The sequence below is a fragment of the Macaca fascicularis genome, chromosome 1 (genome assembly GCF_037993035.2).
Source record: "Macaca fascicularis isolate 582-1 chromosome 1, T2T-MFA8v1.1".
Lineage (NCBI taxonomy): Eukaryota > Metazoa > Chordata > Mammalia > Primates > Cercopithecidae > Macaca > Macaca fascicularis.
The window spans coordinates 188,554,686-188,569,398 of NC_088375.1; the positions used below are offsets into that span (position 1 = coordinate 188,554,686).

Sequence of the window (14,713 nt, forward strand, 5' to 3'; positions counted from 1 at the left end):
ATGCACTGTAATTCCAATACTTTTTTTTTTAATTTTTTTTTTTTTTTTTTTGGTTTGAGCACTCCAGCTGGAGGGCTTGCTGACACCTCTCACTATCTTAGGCATGGGGAGTTACCTCTGGGTTCAAAAGTCCTTGGGTTGCAAGCACAGAGGAACTGCGAAATGCCTCCCTCAGAAATGCCCAACTGCGTAAGGGCAGAAGCAGGGAGTGGGCTCAGGTAGCAGCCAAGAAGGTTGCAGGAGCCAGGGGCACATCCTCTCACTGAGCGGTAAGGTTCCTGCAAGTGGGGTTTGGGGACCATTGCTTTGACAACTTGTCAAGGGTGCGGGGAGGGCTGTCCCAGCAAGGTGAAGGAGTCTGTAGGGAAGGTGTCTGCCCGGAGACCTCCTAAAGAGCAGAAGAGCGCGCACCCCGCCAACTGACAGTACGCGCCCCTTCTGTATCCGCTCCCCTCCCCCGCGGCCAGTCTCCGGGCAGAGGCGTCTCACGCCAGCAGGTCCTCCCTGGCTCCTCTCCTCACTAGTCCGAGCGGACCGAGCCTCAGCGGGAGCCCCGCCTGTCTCCAGGCAGCTTGAGGCCCCGAGCGCTCGCCCAGCCTGTCAGTAACCGCCGTTTGCGTTTTCTTCCTTTCTTTCTTTCTTTTTTTTCTCTTCTTTTCTTTTCCCCTTCTGCCTTTGTCCCGCTTAGTAACTGGGCTCTGACCAATCGCCGCCTTACCGGCCGGCGCCGGCTCTCTCCTGATTGGCCCGCTTGGGGCGCGCAGCCGTCTCCCGCTCCTTCGCAGGAGCAAGGCAGACAAAAGACGCAGGCTCCAGGCTCCGGCAACCGGCCTCAGCCAATCACCACCCACCTTGCCTCTCTTCCCTCGCCCCGCTCCCTCCCCGCCTGGCTCGCGTGCTCCCGGCACTGACTCCTGGAGTGCGGCCAGCGCCCGGGCCGTACCATTCTGATTGAGGCTGGGGGAGAGGGCGGATGGCTGATTGGGGAGCCGAAGCCTAGAGAGCGGTGGGGAGACGTGAAAGTCGAGATGGAGGGCAGCTTTTTGAAAGTGTTCTCAGGCACCTGACAGAATCGCGGTACTTCGAGGCGGGACAGCGTGGAAGAGGCGGTAGTGATGCCTGCTTTTACCCCTCCAGGCGCGGTTGGGTGGCGCCTCAGCGGGTGGGCAGCGTGGGGCGGGGAGGGTGTCCCCTCCGCGCCGTTAAAATAAAACTCTAGTGGCTGGATTCGGGGGAAAGCGTGAGGGCAGTCGGTGCAGGCGGGTTGCTTCTTATACCCCAGCGGGAGCGCCCAGACAAGCCGAACTGACTGGACTTTTCTGGCCGGCCCCATTCCCGAGGCTGGGGCAGCTTCGGTTCCGAGCCCGACCGGAGAGGAGCCGGAGTCCCGGCCCCTGCGGGGTTCGCTCTCTGCAGACCAGTGGGACCCCGAAACTTGAGCGCAATCTCCAGCACCCTTTTTTGCCTTCCTTTGTCACTTTCCCGGCTTTCTCCCAACGTGTTCTTTTTTTCCTCTTCATTCTCCCCCCGAAGGACACAAAAGTGGCTTCCGCGGAAAGATTTGGAGGCGGTGGGAGCTTTTCTCTCCAGAGAGCGACTGTGTAGAAAGGATTTTTGGGAAGCCGATTTTTAACACCTCTGCCCTCCGTCCCCAAAGCCTCTGTGTAACCCTCTGAGGAGAAAAGCCCATAGTTTGAAAGTTCGGGGGCATTTTGTTGGGTTCTGTAGGAGAGAGGGGGAGGACCCTGTTCTGGTAGTTTGGCTGGACTAGTGCTGGCCGTTGAAAACCCCGAAGTACATTTCCCTGTGGAACTTTTGCAGATACATATTTTTAGATTTTTAAATACCAGATAAAAAATATATGCCTTCTATATATCTCCTGACGTCCTGCCCCTGACAGCGCGATGTACAATACGGTGTGGAGTATGGACCGCGATGACGCAGACTGGAGGGAGGTGATGATGCCCTATTCGACAGAACTGATATTTTATATTGAAATGGATCCTCCAGGTACTTGGGAGAAAAAAAAAAATCTCGTGATGGGTCTGATTTGTATTTACCAAGAGCTTGGTGATGTTTTCAGGGCAGAAGTATTGCTGGATGCGCTAGGTTCGGGATGAGGGGAAGATTTGCAGTTACAGCTGCGGTAAAACTGCTTCTGGTTTACACGTTTAAAGTTTGCAGTTAGGACCCTCAACCTATTGTCCTGCGAAGGTGGGGGTGGGGGCTGGAAGTGGGGGTGGGACGAGGGCCCCCTTTTTTAAATGATCATTTTTTTACTTTGCCTTTGCGTGTCGTTCAGGTTTTTCTTGTGCCCGCCACTTTATTTTATTTTTTTCTTTTTCAATTAAAGACTCTTCTACCTGCAAAGGATGTTTTATATCCCGGGGTTAAAACCAGTCTTTCACTTTGGGCGAATTTTTGAAAGCTTGTCCTTTCATACATTTGTCTAATTTGGTTCGTTGTGTTTTACCCCGGTTAACTTCTGAAACTGAGTTATGTGATTATTCACTGTAAGACTCCCTTTTTCTCTTGCAGAAACAAATGCCGGTTAGTGATTTTTTTTAGGGATTGGGCGTTCGTATTCAGCCATGGTCTTAGTCTGAGGTTTTCCTTCTCAGAAGATAGTCGGTCAGAGAGATCTACGTGCAATATTTTATTACTCTTTAATTTAATGATGATTTAACTTAATTTATGGGATAGGGTTTAATGTAACTTGAATTCCTAGAGTAAAAACAAAACAAAACAAAAAACCATAAACGAGGGAACCTTTCTCTTTCCTGTGAATATGTGACATGTACATATGTGTTCCTATACACGTAATGTAAAGTATACATATATAGTACTAGATTTTTATTTTAAAGCTCTGCCTGACGCTATTACAGACATTTTGTGTATTTGGTAGGAAAGGAAAAGGAAGGCAAAATGGAAAAGTTGATTTTTTCTTTTAAAGTCTACCCCATTTTATGATAATTCGCTGTCAGATTTTATCAAACACTGTTTGCAATTACAGATGGTGCTTTATGTAATGATTCTGAATAAGTAGAGAGCCTTTGTGACTCCTTGTTTCTGTCGAGGATGAATTCTTTATGTATTTTAAAACGTGTAATGGCTAAGCCTACAGAATAAATGTGTGTCATTGGGGAACCTCGCTTATTATAAGACTATTTTTGGAAACGTTTGAAAGGATTTGAGCCATGCAAGTGTGAAGAAGTGTAACTGTCTTATAGAAGGTATGTAGAAATTATTTCCTGTGTCCTTGCAAACAGTGAATTATCCTGTTTTTTTTTTTTCAATTAGTCATAGTGTTAAATGGTGCTGTACTAAAAACTAATATTGAAATAAACCTTTTTCACTCTTGATGATCACTTAAGATTTTTTTCTCTTCCTTCATTTCAGAGCCTTCTTTATTTGCTTTTGTAATTGTGACTGCAATCCAGATGCAGCTTTTCAGTGTTTTGTAAAGTTTGTAAGATTTGCCACCCATCTATTGTGTCTTTTCCCCTTTGTTTCCCCCTAATGGTAAAGCATATTAGATACATTTGTCATACATATGAATAGAAATTTAGTACATCACTGGTACTTTTATTGTAAAAAGTAAGGTTAATAATTCTAGATTCCTGTTGTAAGAATTATATATTCAAACTGCCTTAGAATTATACTGCATTACATAATATCTTGCCTTGCAGACATACAAAGGGAATTTGTTGGGTGGGAGGTGAGTAGGGAGGAGGGGATAAAATGAAGAATGCATTTATGGTTGAAATATATTAGCCTAGTAGAAAACTACTGGCCAAGTTGAGTTGAGTTGTCCAAAAATAATTTTAAGAAAGTTGACTATTAAAACTATATGGAGACGTGGGTCTTATAAGGTTGTATAGAAAATTATGATCCAAACTTTATTTTCCATGGAAATAAACTTTTGAGTTTAAAATGTTCATCCTTGAATGAAATTGTGCATACTGAGATTCTTTTGAGAATACTGAAAGGATACATATGCTGTTCTTTATTACCCCTTTTGTAGCTTTAATGTAGAATATGGTTAGTTATTCCTAACAGCTTTTTAAAAAGGAAGCACCCTTGAGTATGATGAAACACTGCCTATGAAGTGAATGGTTTTTCATGGAAATAGTGTGAATGTCAACCTTGTTTTATGTGATAAATTAAGTTTTCAAAATATTTAAAACTGTATCATTAGTGAAGCGGTTGTAGCATGTTTTGTAGGTTTTTCCTAGCTCCCACCCCACATCAAGCTCTTAATTATTTCCTTCCTGGACTGCTGTGATAGTGTACTAACTGCTCTCCCATTTCTATCCTGTTCAAGCCACAGTAATGTTAAGAGAATCATCTGATGACTTATCTTACAATGATAAATCTTCCAGTGGGTTTAAAAACCTCCCACTGGCTTCCCTTTGCCTACAACAAAACAAAACAAAACAACCAATAAATAAAAAAAATCCCCCGATTGCTTACCCTGTCATATAAGTCCCTCTAATTTTTGCTTCCAACTTAATTTTCTAGTTAATTCTCCTCCTGGAGTGCATCATAAATTCTATAGAAGCAATTTTGTGTTTGCTGTTCCTTGAATGTATGCTTTTTTCCCTCTTCCTGGGATGCCTTTCACTCGCAATAGTCACATGTTGAAATCTTATATGTATGTGTTTTTAGGACCCAGGTCAGACGCCTTCAGTCTCAGAATATGTTCTCTAAACCCTTTTTTTTTTTTTCCTGAGGCAGAGTCTCACTCTGTTGCCCAGGCTGGAGTGCAGTGGCACGATCTTGGCTTACTGCAACTTCTGCCTCCTGAGTTGAAGCGATTCTCCTGCCTCAGCCTCCCAAGTAGCTGGGATTATAGACATGTACCACCACACCAGCTAATTTTTGTATTTTTAGTAGAGACAGGGTTTCACCAGGCTGGTCTCAAACTCCTGACCTCAGATGATCTGCCTGCCTCAGCCTCCCAAGGTGCTGGGATTACAGGCGTGAGACACTGCGCCCGGCCTACTCTTCTAGCACTTCTCAGATGAAATTTTTTCCATTCTGTCTAGAGAAGCTACTGTACTATTTATGTGTACTTCTCCCTATGAAATTGGCTTCCCACCTCGTCATGAGCTTCTTAGCTTGCTCAGGGTCTTGCAAGTAGTAGACAATTTAGTCAGTATATGTTGAATTAATAAATAAGGAGCATTGTTTCCTTCTAGTCTTTAGGTGCCTTTCTACTTAAGGTCCTTGCCCAATTCATTGCTTGGCTATTGTAGTAGCCTAGGGCTAAATAGCTTTTGAATTAGACATTTGTTGACTTAGGGCCCTTAACTGTAATGTTGCCAGTATTTTTATATGTTTTTTTCATCTTTATTTTCAAGACAGAGTCTCGCTGTGTCGCTCAGTTTGGAGTGCAGTGGCGCCATCTCGGCTCACTGCAACCTCCGCATCCTGGGTTCAAAGGATTCTTGTCCCTTAGCCTCCCAAGTAGCTGGGACTACACAGGCACATGCTACCATGCCTGGCTAATTTTTGTATTTTTAGTAGAAATGGGGTTTTTCCGTGTTGGCCAGGCTGGTCCTGAACTCCTTGCCTCAAGTGATCTGCCCACCTCGGACTCCCAACGTGCTGGGATTACAGACGTGAGCCACCACGCCTAGCCTTTCATCTTAATTTTAGACTGAGCCATAAATGCAAAATTTTATCTATTATTGCTTCTGGTGGCCTCAAAAACTATTTTTCAAAGATGTTTCCCTCTAGCCTGTCTTTTCAATAACTAACATTATCATGCATCCTGAAGATTCCTAATAACTGCTTGGATTGGTGTATCTACAGTCACAGTAATGTAAAAGTTGAATCCAAATGGGAGTTTAGTATCTTAATGTTTGTGTATTTCCTGGCAGCAGTAGATATACTGAACTGTTCAGATGAAACATAAAACTTTTTATTGTTGGCTAGGTGTGGTGGCTCATGCCTGTGATCCCAGTGTGCTTTGGAAGCCCAAAGCAGGAGGATCGTTTGAGGCCAGGAGGTCTAGATCAGAATAGCTTTGTAAAGATACCATTTCTACAAAACAACAACAAAACTTTTGTGTAGAAATGTTAAGATTGTAGAACAGAGAATCGCCTATAAGCATCCTGGTTAGTCTTGCTATAAATTCGGGAATTGGGATTATTCTGTAGCAAAGCTGGATAGAGGCCTCTCAAAGAGCCTCACCTTTGGTCTTTTGAGGATTTCCTATACACAACTGATTATAACTGATGCACAAAGGTTGTAGCTAGTGGTCTTGTTAGCTCAGCACTTTAGTTTTGACATTGTTATTGTTTTCATTTTAGGAAAATGTAATAACTTCCTTTTTAAATTAATAGACAATTTTTAAAAATTGTTGGCTTTTTTTTTCTTATCAAGACAAACTTCTGAAATTATCTTTTTTTTTTTTTTTGGAGACAGGGTCTCAGCTTTGTTGCTCAGGCTAGAGTACAGTGGCACGATCATGGCTCACTGCAGCCTCGACCTCCTGAGCTCAAATGATCCTTCCACCTCAGCCTCCCTAGTAGATGGGACTATAGGTGCTTGCCACCACACCCAGCTAAAGATTTAAAAATTATTTTTTGGTAGAGACAGGGTTTTGCCATGTTGCCTAGGCTGGCCTTGAACTCCTGGGCTCAAGTGATCTGTCTGCCTCAGCCTCCCGAAATGCTGGGATTACAGGCATAAGCCACCGCGCCCAGCCTGAAATTATCTTTAGGGCAGCAACATCTCTTCCATAGATAATTAGAAAATGAAAAGTTTTGTATGGCAAAACATAAATATAGGAAAGTCTAGAAAAGTGGTTTTCAATTTTTTTTGGTCTCAGTACCCCTTTTAGACTTAAAAAATTAGAAGACCTCAAAGGGCTTCTCTTTAAGTGGATTATATCTATTGATATTTGTAGTATTAGAATAAAACTGAGAAATTAAAATATATTTAATTCATTAAAAAATAATAAAGCATTATACATGTGGCTTTTTTTTTTTTTTTTTTTTTTTTTTTTTGAGACAGGGTCTTGCTTTGTTGTTCAGGCTGGTCTTGAACTCCTGGGCTCAAGTGATCCTTCTGCCTCAGCATCCTTCTGCACCACCGTGCCTGGCAAACATATTTTAGCGTAACTTTTCTTTTTCTTTTTTTTCTTTTTTTTTTTTTTGAGACGGAGTCTTGCTCTGTCACCCAGGCTGGAGTGTGGAGCGCAGTGGCGCGATCTTGGCTCACTGCAAGCTCCGCCTCCCAGGTTCATGCCATTCTCCTGCCTCAGCCTCCCAAGTAGCTGGGACTATAGGCATGTGCCACCACGCCCGGCTAATTTTTTTTTGTATTTTTAGTAGGGACAGGGTTTCACCGTGTTAGCCAGGATGGTCTCGATCTCCTGACCTCGTGATTCGCCTGCCTTGGCCTCCCAAAGTGCTGGGATTACAGGCGTGAGCCACCGCGCCCGGCCTAGCGTAACTTTTCTAAATGAAAAAATAACTATATTTTCTAAAAGCGAAAAGAATTAGTGGGAAGAATGGCATTGACATCTTTACTATCCAGCTTCATAGAAGACTTTTTTGGGTTTGTTTTTTTGAGACAGGGTCTCACTCTTTGGCCCAGTTTGGAGTGCAGTGGCGTGATCTCAGCTCACCGCAACCTCCATCTCCCAGGCTCACGCAGTTCTCCTGCCTCAGCCTCCTGAGTAGCTGGGATTATAGGCGCCCACCACCACGGCCAGCTAATTTTTGTATTTTTAGTAGAGACGGGGTTTTATCATGTTAGCCAGGCTGGTCTTGGAACTCCTGACCTCAAATGATCCACCTTCCAAAGTGCTGGGATTACAGGTGTGAGCCACCATGCCTGGCCAATAGAAGACATTTAAATTCCCATGTCTGCTCCTGCATTGAGTGTATTGAGATATTACAGGTTATAACCTCTGGAAAACTCCACTGTACAGTTGTAAGAGAATGAGAATGAAAATGGCAAATAATGTCTTAGTGATACTATGAAAATAGTTCTGACCTCTTGGACCCTCTGAAGGGTCTTGGAAACTCTGGATCACATTTTGAGACCTACTAGTCTAGAAGTTAGACTACATAGTTTGATGGACAACCTGGTAAAGTATCTTCTGACTTTGAAGCCAGACACAAAGGTTGTTTTGAAGAAGCTTATTTGCTTACCCTGACATACTTGGTATTTTCAACCTGGCACAATTTAGATTAAGTAACATTTTGGTGGAAAACTGGTACACTGGCCCTATGGTTGGGGAACATACCTGCTGAGAGCTACATTGAAGAAATAGGTCATCTGCCAGTTCATGATCTTACTGTTAACAGGTTAAGCAGCCTTCTGTGGTTGAATTTTTATTTTTAACCCTGCACATTTGGATTCATCTTATATAAAGACTTCTCCTGTGTGTAGTAATATGTTGCTTTTATGATCTAGGTGTCAGTTTTTAATTATATTGTCGTTTGGGACAAATGCTTATATAATCAAATGATGTAAAAGCTATGCCAGTTTTTTGTCTTCTTATTGAAAAAGATTAGTCATTGCTTTCATTTAATATAATGTATAGTGTATCCAACTATGTTTCACTAGAAGTATGGTGATTCTCTCATTTGATAATGCTTTTAAAATTTATTCTCATTGTTTTGATGCTGAATGCTTTTTTTTTTTTTTTTTGAGACGAAGTCTCGCTTTTGTCCCCCAGTCTGGAGTGCAATGACGCGATATCTGCTCACTGCAACCTCTGACTCCCAAGTTCAAGCAATTCTCCTGCCTCAGCCTCCTGAGTAGCTGGGATTACAGGTGCTTACCACGACGCCCAGCTAATTTTTTGTACTTTAAGTAGAGATGGGGTTTCACCATGTTGGCCAGGCTGGTCTCGAACTCCTGACCTCAGGTGATCCACCCGCCTCGGCCTCACAAAGTGCTGGGATTACAGGTGTGAGCCACTGTGCCTGGCTTTTTTTTTTTTTTTTTTTTTTTGAGACGAAGTTTCACCCTTGTTGTCCAGGCTGGAGTGCAATGGCGTGATCTCAGCTCACCACAACCTCTGCCTCCTGGGTTCCAGCGATTCTCTTGCCTCAGGCTCCTGAGTAGCTGGGATTACAGACACATGCCACCACGCCCAACTAATTTTGTATTTTTAGTAGAGATGGGGTTTCTCCATGTTGGTCAAGCTAGTCTCGAACTCCTGACCTCAGGTGTTCCGCCCGCCTGGGCCTTCCAAAGTGCTGGGATTACAGGTGTGAGCCACTGTGTCCAGCTGATGCTGAATACTTTTATATTTTTCTTAGAATGTAGAAAAGATAGGACATGTTTATGATTGCCATATTTAATAAGGTAGGTAGAAAAATATAAATGTATCTATGTGATGTGATACAATTTTTTATTGGTATTAAAGAGGGAGATAGCCTGAGTATAGTAGAAAGAAAACAGGCTTTGGAAATAGATGACATAGATTACAAAACTAGCCTTGCTTCTTATCCTGCCCAGTGTTATATGGGTAGTACTTTAACCTCTCTGTGCATCTGTTTTCTGTAAAATTGAACTAATACCTACCTTTGCAGACTTGTGGGGATTAAATGTACCATATCAGTATCTGGTACAGTATTTGACATATAGTGTGTACCCAGTAAGTGTAGTTGTATTTAGAGCTTCTTATTGATAACATGTAATTATCCCATATCTACCTCTTTGGGTACTCTTGCAGTCAAAACCTTTGAGCTATTTTGCCCCATTCTTTTCTTCCTTCCCAGTGTTTACTGGGGCCACATTTTATCCATTTTGTTTTTTGGAAGTGTTCTCTAGGGTCTTTTCTAGTTATAACATTTCACGAGTCTATGGAAATGTCAACCCAAGTCATCTTTTCCTTTTAGTTTCTAACTGGACTCTTGTCCAGTTCCTCAATACCTCACCTTAGAAATGATTTGTAATGAAAGTAATAGTTGCTAACATTTGTTGAACAATTATTGTAGTCCAAGTACTATGTTAAATGATTTTATATGTATTCTTTTAGCCACACAACAACCTTATAAAATTGGCGCTATTATTATCCCACTCTACAGACAGGAAACTGAGACTTAGGTTTAGTAACTTACCAAGTAGCAGAGCAGGTCTGTCTGCCTAACTAAAGCCTGGGTTCTTAACCAGTACCTCCTAACTGGTTGCTCTGTTTCTGATTTCTTCTTCCCCTCACTGTAAGTTTGTCCTGAATTCTTCAGCCAGGTTAGTTCTACTGAAATGTTATTTTCATTGTTTTACCGTTCTTCTCAAAAATAATCAGCAGCTCTTAATTTCTTTTAAGTAGAGATCATATTCTTAAACTTTAGTAATATGGCACCAATTTATATATTTATAACTTATTACTAATTTTCTATTCATACTTATAGTTGAGTTCCTTCTAACCCTATACCCTGATTGCTCATTCCTATCTCAAGCTTTTGCTTAACCTGCTTCCTATGTAGATATGCCCCTCCCACCCCCATCTTTAAATCAAGATCCTATCTGAGTCCCCCTTTCTTCTTAAAACCTTCTCCAAAAATTCTAGCACTGTACCCCTTTGTATGTAGGGCTATCTCTGTTATTTTGACATGGTATCATGTGTTATATTATGATACTTAATTATATCATAAATATAATTCACCTCCCTAACCAGATAAGTTTCTTGAGGCCAGGCTGTTGTATTTCCATCGTATCTTTTTTTCCTTTTTTTTTTTTTTTTGAGACAGGGTCTCATTTTGTCACTGAGGGGTGCAGTGGCGCACTGCAGCCTAAACTCTTGGGCACAGGTGATCCTCCCACCTCAGCCTCCTGATTAACTGGGACTACAGGCATGTGCCACCATGCCCAGCTTGTATCTTTTTTCCCTAAACATCCAGTGCCCAAGTATTTTGTTAATTTTAGGCCCATGGATCCAGCTAGCTTCATTTTGTGACTTAAGCTTTAAAATGTTAATATTATTTATTATCAGCATGTGACCTCTAAACTTATGAAGATAATTGGCTGGACACTTATTGTAACAAAGGGAGTAATGGAAAAAAATGCAATGCTTAATGTTATTAGCAAGATTTATATGGTTTTGAGTAAAAGTTGTTTTTGAAACTTTGAACAACTAGAAATGAGTAGGCAGGGCACAGTGGCTCACACCTGTAATCCCAGCACATTGAGGTGCTGAGGCGGGTGGATCACTTGAGGTCAGGAGTTTGAGACCAGCCTGGCCAACATGGTGAAACCCCATCTCTACTAAAAAGAAAAAAATTTGCCAGGCGTGGTGGCGCGCGCCTGTAGTCCCAGCTACTCAGGAGGCTGAGGCAGGAGAATCGCTTGAACCCTGGAGGCAGAGGTTGTAGCGAGCTGAGATCGCACCATTGCATTCCAGCCTGGGCGTCAGAGCGAGACTCTATCTCAAAAAAGAAATAAGTTTTTCACAGTGTATTAGGTTAGTTTTACATAGCACAGGGCCAAATGGAGAGTTTTAAGTTATCCAGTGTGTTATTATACCAATTAATTTTACCATGTGTAAGACTTGACTTTTAACAAGGTAAAGTGAGCCATCAAGCCTTATTAAAGATCAGTTTCCACATTGCTTGCCCATATATGTTGTATGTATTGTTCCTTGTGCATATTTGTAAATTCACACAAAGTAAAAGGGTTATCTCATTGTTGTATTTATTTCTTTTTTTTTTTGGGGGACAGGGTCTTGCTCTGTTGCCCAGGCTGTAGTGCAGTGGCATGATCACAACTTACGGCAGCCTTCACACCTCAGCCTCCCAAGTATATGGGGCTACAAGCATGCACCACCACACCTGGCTGATTTTTAAAGTTCGTTATTTTAATAAAAGAGACAGTAGGCTATGTCCAACCTGCCAAATCATACCGTTTTGCATGTCCCATATCAGTATGAAAACTGCCCTATAACTTGGTATTGATGAACCAACACAAAGCCAAAGTTAATACCATCTACCCTTATCCATACTTGGACTTCCTGTCTCATGTTCTGTTTGTGGGCCAGATTGCCTGTCCTTACCTGAGGATATGCAACAACAAATCCAGAGCATGCAGCTGTGTAATCTTAAATATTGTGATAGTTTTTATTTATTAACTATTTTTAAATATTTATTATTTTTTTAAATAGAGATAGAGTTTTTCCAGGTTGCCCAGGCTGGTTTTGAACTCCTGGGCTCAAGCAATCCTTCCACCTCAGCCTCCCAAAATGCTGGAATTACAGGTGTGAGCCACCGTGCCCAGCCAGTATTTGTTTTTAAACTTAAGAAAAATTCAATTATGAATCAAAATTAAAAATCTGAATGAAAATTGCTTTGAAAAAGGTCTTGCTGAAAGGAATTGTTGTGCTGGAAATATATTGCTTTAGATTCTGTTCTTACATGTGTATTAGGCTTTTTTTTTTTTCCATAGGGGATAGAGTGACCTTTCTACAACAGGGTCACTCAATATGGTCTAATTTATGTTGAACTGCTAATAGACATTTATAGAATTAGCCACAACCTTTTTTTCTGATGTTCTGGGACGTATTTTATAAAATATTTAATTCATATGTTTTCAGCTATAAGCAACAGAACTAATTCAAAATGGCTTTAAAAATAATAAATTTTATCTTCTCATTTAATAGAGTTAGTTGATTTCAGGAGTTCAACAATGTCAGTAAAAACCCTGTATTTTGCTTAACCATATATTGCTCAATTCTGCCATTCTTGGGACTGGCTTCATCCTCAGGCTAGTAGCAAAATGGTTGCAGTGATTCCAGGCATCATATCCATAAACAACAACTTCTAAAAGAAGAGGAAAAATATCTCTTCCCATGCCACTGTTTTTGGATAGAGGAAACTTTCTTCAAAAACCTCTAGCAAACTTCATTCCCATTTTTTTGGGCCAGAATTGGGTCATAGGCTAGTTCCTGAACCAGTCACCAGTAAATACCCTTAGGTTAATCACGTTTCTCAATCTGGAATGGTGTTGGCTTCTACTGAGGTATATAGTTGTATTGGGGAGAGATTCTGTTAAAGAGGAAGAGGGAGAGAATTAATGCTAGGAAATTAATTTGGAAAACCATAACTCTCTTCAATGTTACTGTCTTTGTCAATAAACAGTATTAGCAAGTTATTTTTTACTTTTTCAGAGTTAAAATCTAGCTGTGGGAAATGCATTTTCATTTTCTGTTATTTTTGAGATGGAGTCTTGCTCTGTCGCCAGGCTGGAATGCAGTGGCGCCATCTCAGCTCACTGCAACCTCCACCTCCCGGGTTTGAGCAATTCTCTTGCCTCAGCCTCCTGATTGGCTGGGATTACAGGCACCCACCACCATGCCTGGCTAATTTTTTTATTTTTAGGAGAAACGCGGTTTCACCATGTTGGTCAGGATGGTCTCGATCTCTTGACCTTGTAATCCACCCACCTTGGCCTCCCAAAGTACTGGGATTACAGGCGTGAGCCACTGCGCGCAGCCACATTTTCATTTTCTAAGTTGGACTTCATATTAACTTCATTGAGTTAATATAAGATAGACCTTTTTCTGTCTTGTTGGTTGCTTACTAGAAGATAAGGAAGCTAACATTTCTGGTTGACAGTTAACTAATTTGAGGAATATAGGCATTGGAATAGAGTGTTAGTATAGCAAGTAAATGGGTGTAAGAGAACATTTTGCAAAACTATACATTTAAAATTCTAAAGTTCAGTAAATTAAGTAAACTTGGGACCTATGGAATGATTTATGATAGAAAGCTAACCTGAAAAATTAGGAGCCGTCAAGCCTGGGCAACATGGAGAAACCCCGTCTTTACAAAAAATGCAAAAATTAGCTGTGCATGGTGGTGCACTTTTATAGTCCCAGCTACTTGGGAGGCTGAGGTGGGAGGATCACTTGAGCCCTGGAAGTCGAGGCTGCACTGAGCTGTGATTATACCACTGCACTCTAGCCTGGGTGACAGGGCAAGACCCTGTCTCAAAAAAAAAAAAAAAAAAATTAGGAGTTGGATACAGTGGCATGTACCTGTAGCCTCAGCTACTTGCAAGGCCAAGATGGGAGTTTTGCTTGAAACCAAGAGTTGAAGATCAACCTGGGAAACATAGTGAGATTATCTCAAAAAAAAAAAAAAATTGGAATACTACTTTAAAGTAACCTGTCGATTATATCTTTCAATTAAAATGTATGATGTGCCTAAGTATTGATTTTTCTCAGTATGTTAGAAATCTAGAGGCAGTATAGTGGAGTAGTTAAGAGAGGAGTCTCTGGAATCAGAATGCCTGAGTTCAGATTGTGCCTCTGCCACTTCTTAACATGTGTCCTTTGGCAATTTACTTATCTTTTCTGTGTTGTGGTTTCCTCACCCAAAAAGTAGGGTGATAATGGTCACTTAATAGGGTTATGAGGATTTAGGAGATTAATAACTGTCAAGTACTTAGTGTGGTACTTGGAACACCTGTAAATTTTTTTTGTTTGTGTGTTAATTCATGTTTTTCAACAAATATTTGACTGCCAGGCACTATTATAAGTGTAGTAGCAAACAAAACAGCAAAAATGCTTCATGGATTCTACATTTCTAAGGGAGTGAAGAGAGCAGAGAATAAACAAATTCATAAGTAAAATACATAATGATGGTGATAAATGCTGTGGAGAAAGAAACAGAGGATAAAAATAGAGTACAGGATGAGAGATCTGCTATTTTAAATAGGAGGCCAGGGAGGGCCTGACCTAAAGGAATGA

At 41.4% G+C, this 14,713-nt stretch overlaps 1 protein-coding gene across 6 annotated transcripts in view; it reads left to right on the forward strand.

Annotated features, from left to right (window-relative positions):
- Nucleotides 1-944: 944 nt before the first annotated feature.
- Nucleotides 945-14,713, forward strand: part of PIK3R3 (phosphoinositide-3-kinase regulatory subunit 3) — a 96,668-nt gene continuing 82,899 nt past the window's right edge. Inside the window, exons 1-2 of one of the 6 annotated variants that reach the window (XM_015436568.4) lie at nt 945-1,162; nt 1,901-2,010. In XM_015436568.4, the coding sequence (XP_015292054.1) occupies nt 1,116-1,162; nt 1,901-2,010 (157 nt within the window). In that variant the 5' untranslated portion in view covers nt 945-1,115. Of the gene's footprint in view, nt 1,163-1,230; nt 3,234-14,713 lie in introns of those variants that run through there. The other 5 variants (XM_015436572.4, XM_045371783.3, XM_005543490.5 and 2 more) reach the window with 5 other exon arrangements.